The following is a 23,167-nucleotide window of genomic DNA, read 5'->3' as shown; positions in this document are numbered from 1 at the left end:
CCTACTGTTTGTGTCTCTCTCCCTCCCTCCCTCTCTCTCTCTCTTCTCTCTCTCTCTCTCTCACACACACACACACACACACACACACACACACACACACACACACACACACACACCTTTTAGGCACTACAAGATGCTCCAGGCTCATCCTGTGTAATTTCCTGCCCAAGACTCCAAGCAGCCATTTACCAAGGAGTCCTGGTTCCTTTCATTGGAGAATGGTATTAAAAACAAAGATCTAGGCTCTGCGTGTGAATTTTTGACACGCTCTCTCCAGCTTTTTTTTTTTTTTTTTTTAATGAATCCAGAGAGAGCCCTCGCTCAGTTTTGTTTCTAAGTACTTTACTGGCTTTCCCAAACCAGTTCCAGTATCCGTCAGCAGAGGGCGCACGAAAAGGCAGAGCGCTTCCCTTACCGCTTACGCCTCTGTAGTGAAGAACGGCGGGAGTTAAGCAGCGGAGGTCGGGACTGAGCTGTGCGCAGGACACCTGTCAAACCCGGAGGGGGGCGGGGCGTATCTTCCTGCAGCGCCGGAGCTGTCACGTGAGGGTCAATGGTCGGCTGACTGGGGCGCAAGTTCCGCGGAGAGGTACGGGACGAGGCGAGGAACGCTGCTGATTGGTGGAGCAGGAGCCAGAGAGCGGGACCTCGGGACGGGTCTTTGACGGTGGGAACTACGATTGGCTTATGTGAGTCACGTGGTATGTCGTAGAGCGCCCCAGGAAGCGTGGAGTGGCCTACGCGGAAGTATGCGCAAGCGTTGAAGCATCGCGTCGCTGATTGGCGGCCTTGAGTCACGGGGCGGTGTGCGGCAGCAGGCAAGGGCGTGGCCGGCAGGGCGCGCGCCTCCCTACCAGCCCGCTGGTTGGCCGGCGCACATCACATGGTGCCGGGCAGCGGGCGGCGCGCACCGGTGCGACGTCAACGCAGCCCTCTAAGCTCCCCCGACCTGTCTACCGCGGCCGGGCCTCGGCCGAGTGCCCCGTGGGCCCGGGTCGGGCCGTTTGCTGAGTATTTTTGAGGCCGCCATGGACAACTCCGGGAAAGAAGCGGAGGCGATGGCGCTGCTGGCCGAGGCGGAGCGCAAAGTGAAGAACTCTCAGTCCTTCTTCTCGGGCCTCTTTGGGTGAGAACCGCGCCGAGGGGTCGGCTGGGACCTACGCTGGGAGGACGAAGGAGTCATGGCCTGAAGCAGCGGAGTAGAGTCGCACAGCTCGAGCCTAGAGAATGGAGGGGATTCCGGGAGGAGGTGCCGTGATCTAAAGTAGCAGAGCGGACACAGGCTAAGGGCAGGGGGCCCGGGCAGTGTCAACACGGCTGGAGGAGAGACAGTCTGAGGTTTTGGGAGGGCCCTGGGCTGAGGGCACCCAAACCGAGGCCACACCGTCCTGAGGCGGTAAGGGGACCCAGGCTGAAGACGGGCCAAGAGGCCGGAGGAGAACCTAGGCCGAGGCAACACGGTCTGAGGCCTCGAAGGGGATCGGCCTGGGAGAGAGGCCAGGTCAAGGAGTCTTTTGGAGTTCTAGGAGAATCTATCTGAAGGATTTCTGATGGGTACGGTGGGACCTGGGACTAAGTCACCGGCCTTGCGGATTGACCTTTCCAAGGCGCACCGCAGTGGTTTTGCATGAGCTTTGGGCGATGAGGGTGAGGGGGTCAGGGCTAAGGTGATCCTGGGAGTGATGAGCCCAAGTCTGCGGTGTGTGAGGGTGCGCGAGAGAAAGCTGCATGAACTGGAGAAAGGGCTTGGACTTGAGGTGCTGGAGAACATTGAGGATTTTAGTGGGGGGCGTCTTAGTCTGTCTGGGACTCTATGACAAGGTGCCCTAGGACAGGTGGCTTATAAACATCAGAAATTTATCTCTAACAATTGGGAGGCTGGAAGTCCAAGATCAGGGTGCTGGCAGATTTTGTGTCTGGTGAGGGCCTGGTTTCTCATAGGGGATTTGTCACTGTGCCCTCGCATTGTGGAAGCGGGGATCTAGCGCTCTGGAGTCTCTCTTATAAAGTCACTTATCCCAGTCAGGAGGGCTCAGCCTCATGACCTAATCACTTCCCAAAGGCCCCCATCTCCTAATACCATCATCTTGGAGGTTAGGATCTTGACACATGAATCTCGAGAGGACACATTCAGTCCATAACAGGGCCACTCTTGGAGGGTTCCCATTTGCCTTTTAGAAAGGACTGCGGCAGCTGGTGTGGGGGAGAGTGAAGGCAGTGACGGTAGTAATACCCGATAATATTCATTAAGTCCTCTGATTCTGAGTCAGACCTGGGCCAGGCACTTTACCCGTGTCCTTGCATTGAATCCTCGTAACATCCCTGTGAAGGTGGACAGATTTACTTGCCTGATTCCTCAGTAAGTGGGAGACCTGGGCCTTTCTCATCCCAGAGCTGTCTTGCTGCCACACTCATTTCTCCCTGAGACTTGTGCCCATTTCTGGACACTACACTTAGGAAGGATGCTGGCAGACTTCGGTGTCTTAGGGGGCTCCCACCCTGTAATTCCCCCCCACCCCCCGCCGCCCTACATGGCACTTTTCTCCAAACGTTCGAGAAAAAGAGCCAGTGTGTTCATCCCAGTCCCTTACAGCTCCAAAAGCAGTTGAGATGGTGCTGAGAGGGGAGTGGGCAAGGCGAGAGCAGAGGGCAGAGGTACTGACGGGAGCCTGTCTGTCTGAGAGCAGGGAGGATAGCGACAAGTCAGCCCAGACGACGACTCTTGGCCAGCAACCACTCCTGGCACCTCACCTCTGAAGCTGGGGTTTCATGTGTTCAGCATTTCACAGCTGCTTTTTCTTAAGGCCCCCAGTGGCTTCGGGGACCGAAGAAGAGAGTGTTGGGGCTCAGCTTGTCTCTCATGTTTTTCCCTCCCCTTTCAGAAACAGTGATAACATTCCAAACTAGTCACTGTCCAAGTAGGGTAGCTCCCACCTGGGATCCGGGGCAAGCCCTGTCCTTGGATGTTAGGGCCTTCTTTGTTCTTCACTGTTTCTGGGCTGCCAGACACTAGAGGGCTTTGGGGCACCAGCAGCCCGTGAGGGAGTTGGTACCAGCCAGTTAGTAGATCAGAACTACTTGTATACCTTCCCTCTGGCTCCTTCCTCCTCCCTCAAGTCCCCAGCCAGAGCACATGCACCTGGGGCGGGGAGCCCAGACTTCTCACTGGAAGCAAAAAGATGGAGAGTTCCTGAGTGAAGCACAGTGAAACCTCAGAAAAGGGGGCACGCTTTCTTCTTCCTGCTCCAAGGCTTCAGATGAATCCAGAAACTTCCCTGCTGTGCCCCCTCTGGCATGGTACAAGTTCTAAGCGGTGGTTGTGTTCCCTGGGGCTGGTCCTTGTCCCTGACACCTCCACCGTTGCCCCCCATCCCCTGCCTACTGACATCCAAGACAAAAACTTTTCTGCTTGGATACCAACGTTGATAGGAAGTTTCTGTGTCTGTGAAATGAAAATCATAGTAATAGCTACTTCACGGGGTGGTCCTAAAGAGTCACAGAGAACGTGCTTGTGAAGTGAGCACGCGGCCCTGACCCTGGTAAGTGTTGTACTCACTGTTATTATTAAGTACTGTCACTGGAAGTTGGGCGGGAGGTGCTGGACCAATGGGGATGATAGGGTGTTGTGTAGACCAAGAGCACGTCCCCAAAGATGGAATGTTGACCGATCAGTTCCTGTTTAAACTGCCTGTAGGCACCAGGGAGCCCCGGGAGCCCTGGAGGCTGGCTTTTGTAGGGGAAGAATGGCTGTGCCGTTCTGGGTATCGGGCCTTAGCCAAGCCCAGTGTGGGAGCTGCGGCTTCCCACTGTGCTTTGGACCCCCCTCCCTCTGCAGAGCCTGCACGAGGCCTGGCCCGCCTCGTTCCAGTGGGCGCTGCGGCCCCTCAGAGCGCCCTGCCAGCTGCTGGCCTCTGCAGCTGAAAACTCGGGTGTCCCTTGGCCAGGCTCAGAGTGGAGTCCTTCCCGAGGGGATGCAAGGTTTGGGGGTACTCCGGCCATCAGTTTGCTGCAGTCCCAGGGTTTTGCCTTTCTCGATGGAGGGGACTTTGCTGCCCGGTTGTGCAGAACTTCCAGGGCTCCTGTTTGGGGCAGGACAGCTGAGAGGCCGAGGTTTTCTGGAAACATCTATTAAGGGAAGGAAATGCGTTCAGTTCTTGGGCTGTAGTGAAATCATCTTGTTGGGGTGCAGAGGGGCATCAGTAGGAGAACTAGAGGAGTTTCCCCCCCGCCCCCCGCCGTGCGTAGGCGTGGCCTCCTGCCATTGAGCTTAAGGTCAGGAAGGCAGTGGCCTGTGAATAAGCATTGTCAGCAGGATGAGTAAGGGGGGTGGGGAGGCTGGAGGCCCAGGGCTCTGTGGAAATCAGAGGAGGGTGCCACTTTAACCAACCTGGGGGCAGGTGAGGTAAAGCTCACACTGAGATTGGAAATAGGTAAACATTTCTAGAACGTGCTCTCTCTGCCAGCCTGATAAGAGCCAAGCTGAGCCCCTGCCGTGGGGCAGGCACTCTCCCAGGTGCTACCTGCGAGATTGCGAGAGCCTCCAGCAACCCCACCAGGTATGGCGTCCTCCCCCCCCTGCCCCCCGCCGTGACAGAGGGACCCAGGGCACGCGAGCCATGAGCCCGCATTTGAGTCCAGGCCTAACTACAGTCCCCGATTTTTCCACCACCTCACGTGATTCTAGAATTCCCCTTGCCAGGTGGCTGGCAGCCCTCGGAGCGTGTTTCTCCTCCTTCATATAATAGCAGCCGTTTGAGCACCTGTTCTGTTCTACCCTGTGTGCCAGGTATGGCGCAGGCGTCATCTCTAATCCCCACAGGGCCGCTTCCCACATCGGGTTCCTTGTCTCCATTTTACAGGTAAAGCGACAGAGGCTCTGCGATTGCTAGCCCAAGTTCACGCCGTTATCAGAGTGCCTGAAACTGGTCTCAGCCTAGGTCCCTTGGCCCCCAGGTCCATTCTGTTTCTTGCCCGTTACAGACATGTCACAAGAGTGACCCGTGATGGTTGCAGAACCCGGCGGTTAGCACGTAACATTATCCTTTCATCTTTCTTGGGGCCTGTGTGCACACCGTGGGGGCCCAGGCCCTGCCCTGCAGGTGCTCATAGCCATTAGGCCGGGGTGGGGGGAGGCGGTGAAGGGCTTAGCCTTGCAGGTGGGCAGGAGGAGAAGCCAGGGGATCCCGCAGCTCTGGCCATGACAGCTCGGTGCCGTCAGCGGAGGAGCAGGGCCCGGTGGCCGCCTGCTCCCCGTGCCAGGTGGACCTTCGTGTTCTCTGATGTTCCTTCCGCCTGCAGCACCGATGGGAGCTTCCGTGGGGGGCTGGTTTAACGACTACCTCCCTCGCTTAGAGGCAGCTCAGCACGGCTCCAGCAGAGAGCAGCGTCTGCTCGTCAGGTGAGGGAAATCTGCACAGTGTTGGCTGTTTAATCTAGAGCAGAGGCAAGAGCAGGCAGGGACCTTGTCCACCTTCTCGTTTTCCAGAAGACCCTTGGACGTGGGAAAGGAAGCCTCTCAGATGACTGAGTGAGTGAGACGCAAGGCAGGACTTGATCTCCAGGCCCGAGTCCTGTTTCTGGGCGCTGCCACGTTCTGGCAGTGTGAGTGTGGGCAGGCCCCTTAACCCCTCTGAGTCCCAGCTTCCGCCTCAGTGAAGCAGGGGTACTACCCAAAGCATTACTGTATGGAACCCTGCGCCCCTACCAGGCCATTCTAATCACATAATGGAGGTGTGTAGAATGTGAGACACGGTAAGGGTGGGACAGGCCCTGGGGTCCCTTCTTCCCCATCCGGGACACTGGCTGGAGAAACTGAGGACAGGACTGAGGGGCGGTGGCTGTGGGCCTCCGGAGGCACAGGAGAGTCAGGGAGGGTCGAGGACCTACGACGGGAGTTATTCCATCCGCCCTGCCCTTTGCGGCCCTTAGGAGAGTGCAGGTGGGCCGGGTGGCGTGTTTCTGGGAGCCAGGAAGTGCCCAGGGGGTGGAGGAAGGAGCGAGGGAGGCAGAGACTCTGCCCTGCAGACCCCCCTGGCCCGGGGCCCGCTGGGCCCGTCTGTGCATCGCTGGCACCGCACACGCCTCTCCATATGGCAGTCGCTGGAGGTTGGTGGCTGTGCCTGGGAGCCCTAAGACTGCTTCCTCTGCCTGGGGAGGGGGCAGAAAGCAGAGCTGAGTGGGTAATTATAGACAGCCCTGTACCAGGCTGGCCCAAACCAGTTCCCTCTATTCCTGGCATGACTCGGAGCCGGAGCCTCGGGATGGGGAGAGCTAAGCAGAGGCAGCTCGGGGGAGGTCAGTGGGGGAGGGACAGTCAGCTGTCGCATGTGCTGCCACTGGGCTCTTCAGGAGAAGCAGGCCCAACTAGCTTTTCTGGATCTCCTGCAGAAGGCACTGGAGGAGGCCTGGTTTCTTCCCCGAAGGGAGTTTGCCACCCTATGATGAGTGCTCTGAGCCACCCTGACCTCGGGGAAAAGTCCTGTCATAAACTCTGCAGGTTTACACTGTAGGGAGGCAGCTTGGTAGAGCACCGAAGCTGGGGACTTCTTCCTTCTGGTCACTCTCCCTGCCAGAAACCTCCCTGTTATGTTATCATAGGGCCTCACCCCTTCCCCTGGCCTCCAGCCTGGGGCTCCCCCACCTGCCTCTCCGGCCTCATTTCCTACCCCTCCCTGCACTGCAGCCAGCCTGGCCCTCGGCTGTTCCTTGAACTGGCCACGCTTGTTTCTGTCCTAGGGCCTTTGCACATGCTGTGACTGCTCTCTGGGAATGCTCTTCCCTCTTTCTGTCCGTAGCTCCTTAGTCATCTCTGAGGACTGGCCTTGAATCTCACATCCTCACAGCGGCGACCACGACCTGCCCATCCAGAGAGGCCCCTGCTCCCCCAGTCCCTCCAGTGCTTACTCACTCTGAAGTCGTCTTGCTGATTTCCTGTTTACTGAGGGCCAGGTCCTTCTCCTCGGTTTACTGCTATTATCTGCAGTGTTTGGCACATAATAAGTGCTCAGATTTGTTCCCCAGGTGCATAAGTGGCTGTGGGAAGGGCCTCTGTTGCAAGATCTGCCAGTGACCTGAGGCAAGTCACTTGTCCCCTCTGGGGACTTCCATCCCTTGAAGAAGAGGATGGAACTCCAGAGATTCCCCTGTCATCGCCTGGCATGGAAATGGCCAGGACCCAAGTCCTGAGAGGAGGGAGGAGGCAGGCCTGAGCAGACACTAATCCCTCTGGTTTCCCCACTCCGCAGTTAGAACCATTGACCCAGTGCAGAGCTGGCCTGGGATCACAGAATTTCAGCCCGGCAGCTGACAGCCTTTGTGTTCTGTGTTCACTCTGTCCCACTGAGCTGAAACAAACCAGCTGGGGCCGACTCTGTTCATTGTTGATCACCCCGCTTTGGGCCTCTCGGTGGGACGAGTTTTTTTCAGAGAATGGCTGCATCTGGATAGGACTTCGTTGTTCCCACAAAGAAGGGAAGGATGAGCTAGGCGATCCATGGCACAGGGAGACAGGATTTCAGTCTGTGAACACATCCATCCCCTTTAAGTCAGAGAACATTCTAGAGAAGGTCCCCCAGAGGATTTTTGTAGCTAGGCCCCAAAGGCCCCTACCACCTGTGCAAGTTCCTCACCCCTCCAAGGCCAGGAGTGGGTTCTAGAGAAGTCACTCCAGGCAGGACCCCCAAGCCCAAGGTGTGTTGAGCCCGCTGGGGCGAAGCTGGCCAGGGAAGACCCTGGGAGCTGGGGGGCCACTTCCCGTGGAAGAGCAGCGGCTAGGGAGGGGAGACAGCATCAGCACGGCCCCAGAAGGCAGAGACTTGTCGTCTGAAGAAGCAGCTCACCTCTGGTGGAATTCCAGTCCTAGACAGACAGACAGCCTGCCCTGGGGTGTATTTACCAAGGAAATAGCCTGACTCGGAAGACGTCACTGGTGGCCACTTTCCAAGTGGTGGGTCTAGATCAGCTTTTTCCTCCCCAGCTCACCTGAGCTCTCTGAATCGCCTGGGCCCATTGTTTAAAAAGCCTGATTCCAGGCCCTACCCAGACCTACTGAGTGAAATCCTCCTGGGAGGGTGGCCAGGGGGACTGGTGTGATTATTCTAACTAGCAGCTCCTGTGATTCAAAGGACGGGACCGAAGGAAGGAGCGCTGTGAACACGACTCCCAGAACTACCCTGGAGGCCCTCCACAGCCACAGCTGGGGCTGGCCGCTTTCCAGGGCCACTGGACATGGGTCAGGGGGGGACAGGAGCGATGATTTGTGTGGCTCTTTATTGGAAAATACCTCTCTGTTCTCCCCGTTCGACACAAAACACTGACTGATGTCAGCGAAGAGAGAATCTGAAATCCATTTGGGGGAACTCAGCGCGTGGGGTTTTTTTCTCCTGGTTTCTTTGGGCCATGGGAGTTTGAACAGTTGCGGAGGCCACAGACCTCACGAACTGAGGCAGGTTGCATTCTTGGAGGTGGAAGGACAGAAGCATGGCAGGGACTCACGAGGTGCTCATGGAGGTCTCCCCCCCCGCAATTCAGAAAAAGCTTCCTGTGTACTGCTTGGAGACCGGGAGGGCAGAGCAAAGCTGCCCGAACGGAATGCTCTTTATTTATTCATTTATTTTAAACGTATTCCTCCGTATCTCTCAGGCGCCTACTCTTGCACGGTAAGTTTGGTTTTGCCATTTTAAATAATTCTGCACTGAACATCCTTATACCTTTTCTGATTAGTTTCTTGGGGTAGACTGCTAGAAATGTAGTTCATTGCTGGACCACAGAACCAAATGTAAATCCTGATATTTAAAAAGATTTATATATATCTTTTATATGTTCTATATTATTACATTTTAGCAGATAAAACAGGCAGAAGATAGAAAAATTCAGACAGTACAAACGAGAAGTGTATGGTAATGCAGTCTTGTCTCTCACACCTGGCCCCCCAGTTCTGTAGACCCTACTTTAGAGGGAAAAAGGCTGTGACTGGTTTTTTGGGTCCATCTGCTCCGTCCTGAATTAGTAACGGCACGCTTGTAGGGTCGAGAGGTCTTCCCTGAACATCTGCAGTGTGCAGGGCACGGGCTTAAGGCATTGGGAAATGGACCAGGCATCCAGAGCTGGGCTCCCCCAGAATGCTTTGTGGGGAGTGGGGCGGTGGGGGAATTTGCATAGAGCCTGGGAACCAGTGTTCACTGAGCAGAAGTGGAAAAGCCCGTCAGAGGCCGGGCTTACGGGGAGGTTCGGAAGTCTTCTCCCTCCCCAGCCCAGTCCTGCTGAGTGGGGGTGACCCAGGCCTCCCCGGGGGGGCCCAGGCAGCCTGCCTCAAGTGTGCCTTTGTGTGGAGGGAGCGGGGGCCACAGGCTCGGTCTCCCCTGAGCCCTCAGCAGAGGCCTGGGCCGTAGTGGGCTTCCCAGGGGCCTTATGGGGGTTGAGGGCACGTAGCTCCACTGTCACCAGGACAGAACGCTGGCTTGCTCCTCACTAGCAGACGAGCGCGTCTCATCTCCTTTTCCCTTCTTTCCCCAGAGGCTCATCTAAAATAGAGGAAGCATGTGAGATCTACACCAGAGCAGCAAACATGTTCAAAATGGCCAAAAACTGGAGTGGTATGTGATCTCCGCTAGAAACCCCTTCGTGCTCCTTTCTCCTCTCTTCCCTCAGCTTCCAATCCTGGAGACCTGGTCCGGGACCGCCTTGCAGCCCCCCCATCTCTCTATGCCATCTCTGGCACCGGAATCCCATCGGTCTGCCATTAGCTCGCTTCGAGCCCACTGGGTTATTTTACTTGGGTCACGGGCTCTTGGCGAGAGGACTGTCCGGATAAGGATAGATTATTGAATCCAGATAGCTCTTAGAGGGGTTGCTCCTTTTTTTTTTTAAAGATTTTATTTTATTTATTCAACAGAGATAGAGACAGCCAGCGAGAGAGGGAACACAAGCAGGAGGAGTGGGAGAGGAAGAAGCAGGCTCATAGTGGAGGAGCCTGATGTGGGGCTCGATCCCATAACGCTGGGATCACGCCCTGAGCAGAAGGCAGACGCTTAACCGCTGTGCCACCCAGGCGCCCCGAGGGGTTGCTCCTTAAACTCAGAATGTGAAGTTTCCCTGGAAACTCCTCCCTAGTGCCTCGATCAGGTCTGAATTCTAGGCCTGGGGGACCATTCCAGTGGTTCCAATAGTCGCTTTAACCACTAACCATTTATCAAGTGCTCCCCTAAGTGCCGAGCACACGCACTGAATTGAATCATCACGGCAGCTCTGTGAGGGGCGCTACCGTTAGTAGCCCCCGTTGTTGGAAACCGAGGCTTGGCTGAGCCCCGGGCCTGGGGCGCCACCACTAGTGAGGGACCGAACCAGAATTCAGAAGGCAGAGCTCTGGCGCTGGAGCAGGGTGCTTGACCTGCCCGTGTGTGGCTTCAGGACCTTTGCAGCCGGAGTGACTTCGGTTCACGGCATGGCTCAGGCTGGCCGTGTGACCCTGGGCAGGTTACTTCCCGATCTGATTCCTCCTCAGTCCGACAGCAGTCCCACCCCTGTGAGGCCACAGTGGGGACTCGCACACAGTGTCACCAGCGTCACATACTTCTGCAAGGGCCTTCACCCAGCAGAGGGCAGGCCGGGTCACGCGCCTCCCGAGACGCTCGCTACCTGTGTCAATGGGCAGAGCGAGACCAGAGTTGCGGCTGCTCTGACTTGGCTTCGAGGTTGTGGTCAGACTCTGGCAAGGCTGGTGCTTGGCCGGCTCCACCAAGCAGAGGTGGGCAGGCAGGGAGGGGCTCCTAGAGGTCAGAGAGGCCAGAAGAGCTGGCCGGGAGCTGCCCGAGGGCCTGCAGGAGAGCTTTGCTCATCGGTGGCTGATTCCATGACACGGCCTCAAGCCTCAGCACTGAATCAAGGAAATCGAGCAAAGACAGGTATGGGACCCAGGGAGGAACTTTCTGACCGGAGGGAGACACAGCCTGGAATGGGACCCTGGAGGCAGAGTGTGGAGGCCCAGGGTGAGACGGAGTCTTCTCGTTTTCTGAGAACGCTTTTGGTTTCCTGGAAACTAGAAGGGTTTTTCTGAGCTTTCGCCGAATATATTGTGCGCACAGCCACATGCCCTGTGTAATTTCATGCTCGCAAACTAAGAAGGTGCCATTAGAGAAAGAATATTTCTCCATCACAGAGAGGTTGCTTTGCACCTAAAATTTGTTACTTCCTCCCCACCTATTCAAACAAAAATCCTGGGCCGTGTTTCGTTTTTCTCCCAACGACACTGCTTTTCTGGAAAGTTTGTGCTCACGTTTGAGCCCTTAAAAATAATAAATCACACATGGAAACTGGGCTGCTTTGTCTTTCCTGATGAAGTTCCAGGAGGGGGTCAGCTCAGGAATTCTGTGATTCCGATGTGGCTGGAGGAGGGTGGAGGGCAGCAGAGCCTCGGGTGGAGGGCAGCAGAGCCTCGGGTGGAGGCTGGCCGAGCTGCTGGTGGGCCTTGGAGCTTCCGGTTAGGACAGTCCCACCCCTGCTCTCCAGCCGTGGAGGAGGAGTGATGCCATGGTCTCCTGCAAGCCGCAAGGCAGTTGAGACAGATGGGTGACCACAGTGGCTTGGGAGCAGCACAGGATGACAGCATGCAGCCAAGTACAGGACAGACGGGGCTTCCCCTGTGGTCTGCACCGCCCTCTGCCCATGGGCACTTGTCCCCATGCCCTCGAGTTCCTGCTGTCCCACGGGGCCACTGCTGGGATTAGCTGGGGATCGTGTCTATATCCTGCAAAGCCCCTGGCCCTGTCTGCCTTCTCCTTGGATCTTTAGAAGCGGGTGGCCCCAGAAATGCTGGCAAAGGCTGGGGTTAAGGCTGTGGGATAGCTGGGGTCAGGAGGCCTGAGGCTGAGGCCTTCATACACCGCCCCCACCCCACCCCCCGCGCCAGTCCCTTCTTCGCTCTGGCCCCCTCTGCATTCCCGAGAGCCACCTCCCAGGGCAGCTTCGGAGCAGCTTCCAACAAGCAGAGCTCCACTAAGGCTGAGCTCGCTCTTTTCTGTTCCAGCTGCCGGAAGCGCGTTCTGCCAGGCAGCCCAGCTGCACCTGCAGCTCCAGAGCAAACACGATGCGGCCACCTGCTTTGTGGATGCCGGCAATGCGTTCAAGAAAGCTGACCCCCAAGGTGAGCCTGGGCGGGGCCCCGGGGCCAGTCTGAGCACTCTTGCAGAGAAGTCCTCCGGTTTCCGTGAGGCTCCGGTTTCTTCCAGGGGCCGCCGCACGCGCCACAGGCTGGCAGGGAGACACTTGCGCTCGAACTTCAGAATTGGCTCCCTTCCGGTTGGCATTTGCATCCCGCTCCAAGCCTCCGCCTCCCCCCTGCTACTTTGCGTGCGCCGCTGAGCGCTTCCCCCCCCCCAGCCCGGGAGCATTTGGGAGTGGGAGTTACATTGCAGACCCACCGCATGCCAAGGAGAGGGGAAAATCTGTTCTGTTGTCAGAATTAACATGCAGAAGGGGGGTGGGAGGGGGTTCTGAGACCAGCCAGGTAGGAGTTGCTGCCGAAAAAGGAGCGGAAATTATCCTAACCTGGCTTCCCTACACCCTGGGGGGGAAATCAGAACAGCGCCCAAGACGGGAGTTGCCAGAGAACAAGTTACTTAAAATGAGGGCGTGTTGGGGAGAGAAGCCCGGTTTGGGACTGACTCATGGCAAGAAAATGATTTGTCCCACTGGGCTCGTCCCGAAGCAGAAGCACAGCCCAGTGGGTACCAGAATTTTGGGTCTCGGAGCTGGAATTTTAATTTCTGTTTCTCATCTTGGTGCCAGACACAGGTTGCTGAGTTTTTAATTTTAGCAAGCAAAGATACTTTTTTTAGGTGACCATCTATTGTTACTATTCTCTCATGAGAACAGGCACTATGTGAATGTTTCAAGAAAAAAAAAACCAAAAAGGAGTTGCCTTATCTTGGAACGCAGACCTGCCCTTTCCAAGAGAGGCCAGTTGGCCGCCGGGCCCCGAGGTGTTGGCGAGGCTCGGCGAGCACCATTCCCGCCCCGGTGCTGGGGAGTGGTTGGCAGATCCGTTGCCTCCACCAGGGACCTGTCGTTCCCAGGCAGGGGTTGGGTGTCTGTGTCCCCAGACGTGACCAGTCACTGCTGCGTAGCTGGGTGTCTCACAGACGGAGGCCCAGGCTCGGCGAGAACCAGAGGGGAGGCCCTGTGGTGGGGTGGGCCGCAGCAGGCCGCGTGGGCGATGGGATGAGGACCCAGGGCAGCCTCGAATCACCCAGGGATGTCTGTCCAATGCCCCCCCTCCCCCCGCCCAGCCTTCCCTCTGCTCCCTGGGGAACTGGTCTTCCTGGAGCTGCCGCCCCAGCATCTGTGATGTTCAGCTGTTCCTCCGGAGTGACCGGAAGGACTCGTTTCTGGGGCAGGAGTCCAGTGCCAGGCTTCATGACACGTGCGTGGCGCCGTGGGCTCTTTAAACAAACCCCAGCGCTTCCCTTGGACAGGCCCCCACCCGGCTCTGTGATGTCGCGTCCTTAGTCCTCCAGTGGCTTCTGATCTGAGCTTTTCCAGCTCGAGGCAGGGCTCTGCGAGGGGTGTGTTGGGTGCTGGGGCCTGGGGGGGGGGGGTGTGACCCCAAGCGGGGCCCCAGGAAGCACGGAGGGTAGCAGAGGTGTCCCACGCCAGTGGGAGAGGGGCCGTCATTGGGTCTGCTGCCGTGGCCATCGTGGGGCTCACAGACCAACTTGGTTTCTCCAGGGATCAGCAAGCATGGTTTGCTGCCCTGGGAGCTGATTGGGGGGGTGGGGGGAGGAAGGACCTTTCAGGCAGAAGAGGAGCAGTGATGAGGAGGGGAGCCTAATTGGGGCACAGCCCGGAGCGGGTGCCTTGGCTGGAGGGCCAGGTTCTTGGTGCTGAGCAGGGAGGGGCACTGGAGCAGTGACCCAGCACCGCCACCTCGCGACTCCCCACCCGAATAATGGTTCGTGCAGCGCGGGGCTCAGCACGGTCTCCTGAGTCTAGACCGAGCCTCTTCCCCTGTGACCTCAGGCAGTCGCTCCATCCTTTGGGCCTCCGTTTCCTGGTCTGGAAAGGCAGGGGCCACATGGGGGAGAAAAGCACAGGCTTGGCCAGCACAGCACCTGGCGTGTAATAAATATCTAGTAAGGGGAGGCCCTTGGCTCCCATCAGAGGCCCGGCCTCCTCCCCTTGGGCACGCGATTTGTAAGACAGAGCTGGAGGGCCCACTCGGAACCCCACCGGGTTTCCCCAAGCAGGTGGCCAGCTCCCTTGGGCCTTGCTGGTCCCCTCGGCTGCCTGGAAGACATCTGTCCGTGTCAGCACCTCCTGCAGGAGTCCTGGAGGGCCCTCCCCGCAAGAGGCAGCTGGTGCCCAGCCCACACGGAAGGCCTGTCAGAGTGCTCTGTCTCTGCGGGTCTGCCTGGCATGGTGGGCCTGGGGGGGGGTGCATGATGCCCCTAGGTGTCAGTGGTTCCCCGGTTTCCCAGCCTTTGCCAGAGTGACTCCAGCCAGGGAGGCATCTAACCCCAGGCACCAGAGAGCCGGGCCCGGGGCAGCGTGCACCAGTTACTGGTGCCTCCTGCAGACCGGACGCGGCAGCAGCTTCCTTTAACCCAGTCCGCTTCCTTGTGGGACTCTGCCATCTGCCCCCGTTGCACCCAGGAGAGCTGAGTCCCAGGCTTGATGTGGGAAACAGCAGCTGGACCCGGAGGCCGCTCGAGCCCAGTGGGCGGGGAGAGGGCCCTGGGTTGCACGACTCCCAGTGGGCCTGAGCCAGCACCTTCACGCCTCTGGACCGCAGCACCCCCCACCCCGGGCTGGATCTCATCCGGGGGTGCTCTGGCCGCCCATCCGTGGGGGCCTGGTTACTGGAGATAAGCCGGTCGTGTCCCGTGTGTCAGCGGCTTGTCTGCCAGCACTTGCTGGGGTGTCGGCTAGCAGCCTGCCGCTTGGAGGGATGGCTGTCCCCGAGCCAGGAGCAGGCATGAGGGGGACTTAACCCCATGAATCCATGTTGCTGCCTGGGGGGGATCTTCTCCCCCACCCAGCTGCTGCCGCTCCAGGGGCCATGCCTTGCTGACAGCACTCTGGCACCAGCACCTGCAGGCCTGGGGCGGCAGCCGTGGGGGAGCCTGTCCTACCAGAGGAGCTCGCAGCTTCTCCCCCCGGCCTGCTTATCTCACCGGGAGCCGCCTGCGCCGCCCCACCGTGCAGGTGCTGGGTGGGGCTCCCCGTATTCCAGGAGAGGGAGCCAGTAAGTCGCCCTGCTGGCCGCAGCACCCCCCACCCTGGCGTGGAGGCTGAGCAGGGGGGAGATGTGCAGAGGCGGCTCCCTGCAGCCCAGCCAGCTAGCTCCTTACCAGGCTTCTCGTCGTCGTGTTCAACCACCCCCTGGCTGCTTCAATTCACAAATGCTCTCTTTCAAAATGTGTGCGTGTCTTCAAGCGAGACCGTTGCCGGCTACAGTTTTTTTTTTCTGTGTTCTCTCTCTCTGCCTCCTCTTTACCTTGTTTTCTTCTTCTCTGGTGCCCCGGGCTTCCAACTGTCCGCCTCAGAACCCTGACCGAATGCTGTACCGTCTCTGAATCTTTCTGGCATCCCCGGAGGCCTTTCAGAACTGGACCAAACCTACCGGCCCTCCCTCCCCCCAGGAGTGCTCACAGACACCCACCTTTCGCATATAAATTTAGGGGGGCTTGTGGACCCCCTGGAGGCCCAGCCACAGGTCTGAAGCTGAGCGCCTCTGTTCACATGTGTCCCATCCCCCGTCCCCCCAGGTAGTGAGACTTTTAGCCCCATAAGAGCAGGCACCAGCTTCGGCCCTTCTCCGTGGCTTTTCCGCCCAGTGGGCCTGGCTGACTGTGGGGGCCCCGGGGACGGACCAGGAGCCTGCTGGGTGCCCCGGACGGCAGGATGAACTTCCAGCCCCGCCCCAGCTCAAAGCCCACGTCCTGGGTCTGCACCTCCCCCAACACCTTTTCCTCAGAGATGCATTAAAAAAATCCACCCTGAGAGCTCATCTCTGTCTGTTAGAAAATGCCTCCCACTCATGCTGCTCTCTTTCCTCCAAATAACATGTCAAAAAAAAAAAAAAAGAAGCCATACCCAGATTTCGGGTCTCGGAAGAGGCGGTACGACAAAGGTAGCCGAACAAAGGTTCTCCTCTCATGGGCCTTCCTGGTGTTTGCTGTGGTGGGGAGACCTGTGGTTTGAGGAGCGGGCGGGTGGCGGAGGGACAAGAGCAGAGGGCTCTGCTGAACGCGGACATGTGGGTAGGAGACAGGGAGATTCCAGCCCGAGGGGCCTGGGTGTCCCGGCATCCAGCCCCCTCCTGCCGTAGACGGAGGCCGGGTAGGTGCAGGGGACATGGTGCAGTGACAAGGTGCCAGAGCCCGGGTGGAACCCTGGGCGCCCCTCAGAGGTCAAGCCTGGCCGCCTCTGGTCCCCCTTCCCCCTTGCCAGCCCCTCTTGTTGGGGAGGGCAGGGCCCTTGTGGGCCTGGCTCCGAACGCCCATGGGAAGCTGGCTGCCTGTGTTCCGTCCCCGGGGTTGCCGGGAGGGTGGTGGCATTGTGGCAGCCCTGGGAGAGACGGCAGCCGTCAGCAGGTCACGGTCTGCACAGTCCACTCCTCTGAGCACATTACCTGGGACTCGGGGATCCCTCCCGCTCCCCGCCCAGCCACGGGAGCACAGCCCTGGCCGCTCCGAGGGCCCAGTGTTCTCCGCAGGCCGCCAGGCGCCCACCCTGCCTCCTCCTTTCCTGGCTTCTGCTGAGATCACTTCTCTTTCTCATCTCTTCTCCTCGCCTCCCTTTTTCTCTCCCCAGAGGCCATTAACTGTTTGATGAGAGCAGTCGAGATCTACACAGACATGGTAAGCGTCGCTGCCCGTCCTGTCCCCCTCCTGCCCCACCATGTTACTGCAGCCTGCCCTCCCCGACTCCGGCACCTAGAGCAGGCGCGAGGGGCAGTGGGAGCTGGGGGAGTCTGGTCACCTGGGCCAGCCCCTGCCCTGCCCCAGGGAGCACCCCCATGACAGGTGAGGCCCAGAGGCGGCTCCGCCAGAGCCAGGGCCAGGGCCCGAGACCCGGCTCAGGCTCCTGTCCACTCTGCTTTTTGGCCCTCACACTCTACCTCTGTCTCGTCGGACCCCTTCCCCAGGCAGGTCCCGGGCCATGCTGGCGTATCGCAGTTAGAACAGCGCTCGCTGCCGTCTGCTGAACCCGGCATTGTCAGCTGGCTCGTTTAATCCTCCCCTGCCACAGCCCCGTGGGGTGGGAACCGTTCTCCCATGTGACCGGGAAGGGGAGCCCAGACAGGCGACGTGACTTGCCCAGGGACACATGCCCACAAACAGGAGTCGCTGAGCCCAGAGCTTCGCCCTTTCCTGATGTCCCTCGGCAGGGCCAGACTGGACGCCTGCTGGGTGCTGGTGGCCCGTGCTCAGCCCCTCTGGGAGCTCCAGGCCTCTTTGGGGAGAGCTGTGCTTGTCTATGGGGGAAGCTAGGGGGTGGGTCTGGAAGGGGGCAGCCTCCACGGCCACACTGGGGACCAGGGGAGGCCAAGAAAGGCTGTTCCTGCCGCAGTGGGGATGCCTGGCTGTCAGCCTGGTTTCTCCAGAGCTTTTACCAGGCGATTCTAGGCTGGTATTTCCACCTCTCTGGGCCATCTGTCAAATGCTTCCCCAGGCCAGGCCCTCCGCCAGGTACACATGCCCCCATTACCTCTGGCGTCGCCTCGTCTGCCTGTGTCCCTTTGGATAGGATGGACATGGAGGCTGAATGTGGAGGGACGTGCCCCGGGTCACCCTGTCAGGGCGGCACTCGGACCCAGGCCTCTCAGTCGAGCTTCCTGTTGAAGGCCTGTGCCCCTCTGGCTCTTGGTACTCTCTTGTGCACACCTCACTGGTACAGCCAAGGGGCAGGGACCCGCCAGCTATGGGGACCTGGAAGGGCAAGGAGGGGCTGGGGTGGGGCACTGGGGACGTCACTCGTCACAGAGGGCCCCTTCCCGTGTCCCACCCAGGGCCGATTCACGATCGCGGCCAAGCACCACATCTCCATCGCCGAGATCTACGAGACAGAGCTAGTGGACATCGAGAAGGTGAGTGGCCGGCGGCGGCCCTGCTTGGCTGATGGTAGGGAAGGACCGCAGCGGCCAGTCCCCTCGGGCTGGGGCACATCTCTGTTTGGCCTGCTCTGTTTACTTGGGAGCCCTCTGGTGTCTGAGTACTGGAAGAGGGGCGTGGAGCATTGGCAGAACTTGCACGAAGGGCTCAGGGCCAGGCCTGTGGTGAACAGCAGTCGCATTGCCACCTCCTTGCCCTCTGTCCCCTCCCTGTGTCTCCCCCAGGCCATCGCTCACTACGAGCAGTCTGCAGACTACTACAAAGGGGAGGAATCCAACAGGTACGGAGCCATGGGCTCTCCTCCCCCTGCCCTCCCCAGCCCTCAGGCCGGCCACCAGGCCACTCCCGACCTCTGTCTTCTCCGCCCACCCCGCACAGCTCAGCCAACAAGTGTCTGCTGAAGGTGGCCGGTTACGCTGCACAGCTGGAGCAGTATCAGAAGGCCATTGACATCTATGAGCAGGTGGGGACAGGTGGGGCTCCAGGCCCCGCTCTCCGGGAGGGCACCGCCCCATCGTCTGCACCGTGCTCCCTCCCCCTGCCTTCCTCTCCGCTTCCCTCCATCACCTCCCTGGCGCTCCTCCTGTCCTCACTTGGCTAAACCTTTCTCCACCCACGACCCCACGCGGTGGCCTCACCCTCTCCCTGCGTGCTTCTCACAGGGAGCTTCCTGGGAGGCCCAGGGTCCCGGAGGGAATGGGAAGAATCACTGAGGTCTGGGGTGGCCAGAGGGAGCTGAGGAGCCTTCAGGAAGGGGGCCAGAAAGTACGGTCCCTCGCACACGGTGGGAGGGGCAGGGAGGGAGCGTCACGTGGGTGTGTGGGCTCCCCTGGGCTGTGTGGGGAGGGCTGGGCGGGCCAGGCTGTCCTGGGGGGTTCAGCTTGGCCAAGAGAAAGGCAGGCAGCTGGCCTTGGAGGAGAGGGGGGCGGGCGCCACCTCTCATGTTCCCGCAGCCTGCCACCCCTCTGCCCACCGTGTGCCAGCCTCCCGTGGGGCCTGACAGCGGGGCCGCCTCCTCCCCAGCGTCTCGGGTGCCTCATGGGGCCCAGGGACACCTGGCTTCAGCCCTGTGGCAACACCCACCCCCTGTCATTCCCTCGTCCTTAGCTTCCAGCACGCCACTGCCCGACTTCCCTGGGGCTGGTCCTTGGCCTCCCTCCCCTTGGGGTCCCGGGTTAGCAGCGCTTCACCTGGGACACGGACGCGGCTCCTAGCTGGCCCCCAGGTGCCTGGCTGTGACCCTGGCCCTCTGGCTGCCTGCCCCAAGCTTACGGTGCCACCTCCACATGCCCCCAGGTGGGAACCAATGCCATGGACAGCCCCCTCCTCAAGTACAGCGCCAAGGACTACTTTTTCAAGGCGGCCCTCTGCCACTTCTGCATTGACATGCTCAACGCCAAGGTGAGCCGGGGCCCCGTGGGCCCACCCAGAGCTTCCCCCGGCTCCCAGTGAGCACCTGGGAGCATTACATCTATCTTAGGCCAAGTTGCCTCTTCCCTTAAGAAGGGCGAGCCCCTCCCTCATGTCCGCGCCCGACAGGCAGCCGTGGGCAGAAGGTGCTTGCTCTCGCTGCCGTGTCCCATCGCTGGTGTCGCCTGCCCAGTCTCTGCCGCTTTTGAGTTTATCCAGCTCCTGGCTGAGTCAGTGCCAGGCCTTGTTTTCAGTGAGAGCACATTTTGAATCCTTACTGCATCCCTTGAAGTCAGCGTCACTGTCCCTGTTCTACAGAGGAGGACATTGAGGCTGAGACCAGAGACCCTTATTTAAGGCCACATGGCTGGATTCCAGATCTTTCTGACTCCCAGTGTCATGATCTGAAGCATAGCGTGCATGCCCACACCACCCATTTTCAGGGTTTCTTGGCAAAGGGGGGGAGGTCAGTGCTGGTGAGGGGGTGGGGAACGGTCGGGGGAGGAGCTGGAGTTTTCCGGGGTGCAGTGTTGCCGGGCCCTCCAGCCACCCTGTCCTCCGCCACACAGTGTGTCTTATTGCCACTGCCACCCCTGCTCCTGTTGTGGGTAAGAGCTCGGGCTCTGGCGTTGGGCCCGTTCGCATCCCTTCACGTACCCTGTCCCCTGAGCAGGTCATTGTGTGTTTCCCCACTTTCAGAATGGGGGTCACCATCATTCGACCCTCCCTGGGTCCACGTGATGGTTAAATGTGCGAAGCGCCCAGCACCAGTCCTGGCACATAGCGTGGGCTCCTATGAGGCAGCTGGTATTTGCCCCTTACCCTGGGCACCGGCCTGGGAGAGCCTACCCCCCCCCCCCCCGCTTCATCCCCACAAGCTGTCTCTGCAGCCAGGCCTGGCTGGGCACAGCCCCGTGGAGGTGCCCGCCAGGCGCAGAGCCGGGTGACAGTGGAAGCTGGGGGGTGGGCACAGAGCACGGACTTGGAGCCAGGCGTCTCAGATCCCCTTGGCTGCCAGGCTGGTGGCTCTGATGGCCCATCTTCATTAGCTTGTCCCCTTCCTTCCTCCCACCCTCACGATGTCCAGCTTGCTGTCCAGAAGTACGAGGAGCTGTTCCCTGCGTTCTCTGGTTCCCGAGAGTGCACCCTGATGAAAGTGAGTGTAGGGCGCTCCGCCGCCCTCCCCCTGGCCTTTCCCTGCCTCTGGGCCTGGAGGGCTCCGCCAGGACTGGGGGGGGGGGGGAGCCAGAGCCTTGGGCTCTGGTTACTATAATCACCAAGGTGTGTACAGTGGTTCTTAAGGGTCTCTGGTTTTTGTTCTGTTTTTCTCCTCCTCTCATTTGGGGCTCCATAGGCTTAGGTGGTGATGGAGGTGGGGACAGAGCCGGGAGGCTGTGTGATCTCTCACACGAGCGCACACGCACACACATGCACGGGGCAGGGGTGAAACAGCCCCTTACTCCCTCTCCAGCACGGGAGCCCCCTGACCTCCAGCCCCCGGGTGGTGTATGTGTGGGTCTAATCCAGGTCAGGCCTCAGGCCAGCCTTGGCCCCTGACCCCTGCCTGCCTGCCATTTCCTTGCAGAAATTGTTAGATGCCCATGAGGAACAGAACGTTGACAGCTACACTGAGGCGGTGAGTGGCTGGGGTGAGGGCAGGGGGCGCGCTTCTCAGACACACTCTGCTGTGAATCCCACCCTTTCTCCAGCCCCGGCCCTGGGTGTGAATTGCTTTCTCCAGTCACCCCAGAATCCTCACGGGGAGCCCCAGGGGTACAGGAGGTGTTCTCCCCATATTAGAGATGATGGCACTAGGGTGAGGTGAGGAGACTCCTCGGCCCCTTGCAGGCAGAGCTGGGATGCAGACCCGTGTCTGTCTGTCTTTCCCTGAAGGCCAAGGTCTTTGCACCAGTGAGTGCCCCCAGTGAGCAGTAGGGAGGAGCGGGGATGGAGGGAGATGAGTCATGGAAGGGCCCCCCGTTCCAGCACCAGCTTCCATGATAGAACTGCCCGCAGACGTGTTTCTCCCTTTCCTTACTCTCTTCTGAACAGTCTGGAAGTTGGTTGGGCCCAGGTCAGGACCTAATCCAGTCATCTAGACTGCATCTGTCAGCTGTGTCTCCTGGGTGCCCCTCAGGAATCCTACACCACAAGCAATGACAGAGACCAAAGTCCCTCTGGTCCATCCTGCCCCGGGCGGCGGGTGGGATGTCAGGGTGCTCAGCCACGGAGAAGGGAGAAGCGGGGCCACAGCACAGTAACAGGGCGCGGATTCTCTCTCTGGCCCGCGTGCCCGTGGCTTGGAACAGGCCTTTACAGCTCCAGGCCTGTTTCCCACCCATCAAACAAGGAAGCTGGACCACTTAATGCGGGAGCATCTTTTCTTTTCCCCAAGGCAGCCTTAGAGGGGGCCCCCTCCCTCTGCTCCTCCTCAGGGAGGCTGGGACACATGTAGAGAATTTGGGGACCAGAGACTGTGGGACTGGGGACAAGGATGGAGCCAGGGCCAGGTGTGGGACCAGCCCCCCCATTACCTCCCCCTCCCCCTCCCTGTGCATCCCAGGTGAAGGAGTACGACGCCATTTCCCGGCTGGACCAGTGGCTCACCACCATGCTGCTTCGCATCAAGAAGACGATCCAGGGGGATGAGGAGGACCTGCGTTAAGCCCCACCCAGCCCCCTGGCGCCTGTCTTCCTGCCCCGTCTTCTCTACCCCCGCGCCCCTCCAGCGCGTGAGCCCAGAGAGAGAGGTGGGGCCGAGACCTTGGCTGTGAGACCTTCCCTCCCTTCCCGCAGAGGAGTCTCCCCAAGCCACAGTGCGGGCTCAGGCCTGCTTCGGGGCCCCTGAGGCCGGGCCTGCTGGCCAGACAGTCCCCCTCTGATCTTGCTGCATCCCCCGCCTCCTGCCCATTTATTTAAGCCCCTCAAAGGTGCCCCTTCTTTGGCCCAAAACACAGACTCTTTGACACAGACCTATTTGCTGTGGGTGCTGCCAGGGGTGGGGGTCAGCATCTGGTCCCCCATCTCCTGACCAGCTGAGGCACGAGGCTGGTTTCCGTCGGCCCCATTTGTCCTCCAGCCGAGCTCTGAGCACATGTAGCCGCTGAGATTTGCTCTCGCCGTGGGGGTGGGCTCCTTCCCCTTCAGTGCTGGGAACCCCACCCCACCCCCAGCCTCCTGCAGCCCTGACCTCTCAGGACAGACCGCAGACCCTGGAGCTCAGAGGGTCATCCCTGCACCCACCCCTACATCTGCTCCTTCCCTAGTGCTTTGAGGTTTTGTGGTCGGAAGCTGCAGCTGGCCTAAGAAAGAAAATAAAAAAGAACACTTTGCATGAGTCTCTCTTCCTCCTCGCCTCTGCTGCCCCCTTCTCCCTCCAGGGCTGGTGTCCTGTCTTCCTGCCCCTCCTGGTCCCCACCTTGGGCTCTGGGCACGCTTTGTGGGAAAGGAGAGGGCAAGCATGACTGGAAGACGGGGCTGGGGTCAGAGGTCCTGGGGGAGGTCTGGGGATGGGTGGGCTCGGGGAGGAGCCACAGGCTTGGGAGGCTAGGAGCACCTGGTTTGGTCCTGTGGCCTCAGGGTTCTGTGGGCCTCAGTTTCCTCTGCTGGGACAGTGGGTGGCAGTAGCAGCCCACAGCTGGCTGGAG

The 23,167-nt window shown here is 59.6% G+C and overlaps 1 protein-coding gene across 1 annotated transcript; it reads left to right on the top strand.

Moving 5' to 3' along the window:
- The first annotated feature begins 889 nt into the window (after window positions 1-889).
- Window positions 890-22,852, top strand: NAPA (NSF attachment protein alpha). The gene is made up of 11 exons (XM_045772197.2): window positions 890-1,126; window positions 9,514-9,593; window positions 12,023-12,139; window positions 16,810-16,856; window positions 18,008-18,085; window positions 18,335-18,390; window positions 18,489-18,573; window positions 19,407-19,511; window positions 20,608-20,676; window positions 21,106-21,156; window positions 22,084-22,852. The coding sequence occupies exons 1-11, from the start codon at window positions 1,029-1,031 to the stop codon at window positions 22,183-22,185; spliced, it is 888 nt and encodes a 295-aa protein (XP_045628153.1). The 5' UTR covers window positions 890-1,028; the 3' UTR covers window positions 22,186-22,852.
- Window positions 22,853-23,167: the final 315 nt, after the last annotated feature.

This window comes from Ursus americanus, chromosome 21 (assembly GCF_024610735.1).
Source record: "Ursus americanus isolate L20-20 chromosome 21, mUrsAme1.1.p, whole genome shotgun sequence".
NCBI classification, from domain to species: Eukaryota; Metazoa; Chordata; class Mammalia; order Carnivora; family Ursidae; genus Ursus; species Ursus americanus.
This window is presented reverse-complemented; position numbering and strand designations above follow the sequence as displayed.

Bases quoted from the DNA above. Each gene is read 5' to 3' on its own strand.
- NAPA (XM_045772197.2), top strand. From the start codon at position 1,029: ATGGACAACTCCGGGAAAGAAGCGGAGGCGATGGCGCTGCTGGCCGAG. The intron at 1,127-9,513 runs GTGAGAACCGCG...TTCTTTCCCCAG, and splicing joins TTCTTCTCGGGCCTCTTTGG to AGGCTCATCTAAAATAGAGG. The intron at 9,594-12,022 runs GTATGTGATCTC...TTTCTGTTCCAG, and splicing joins AATGGCCAAAAACTGGAGTG to CTGCCGGAAGCGCGTTCTGC.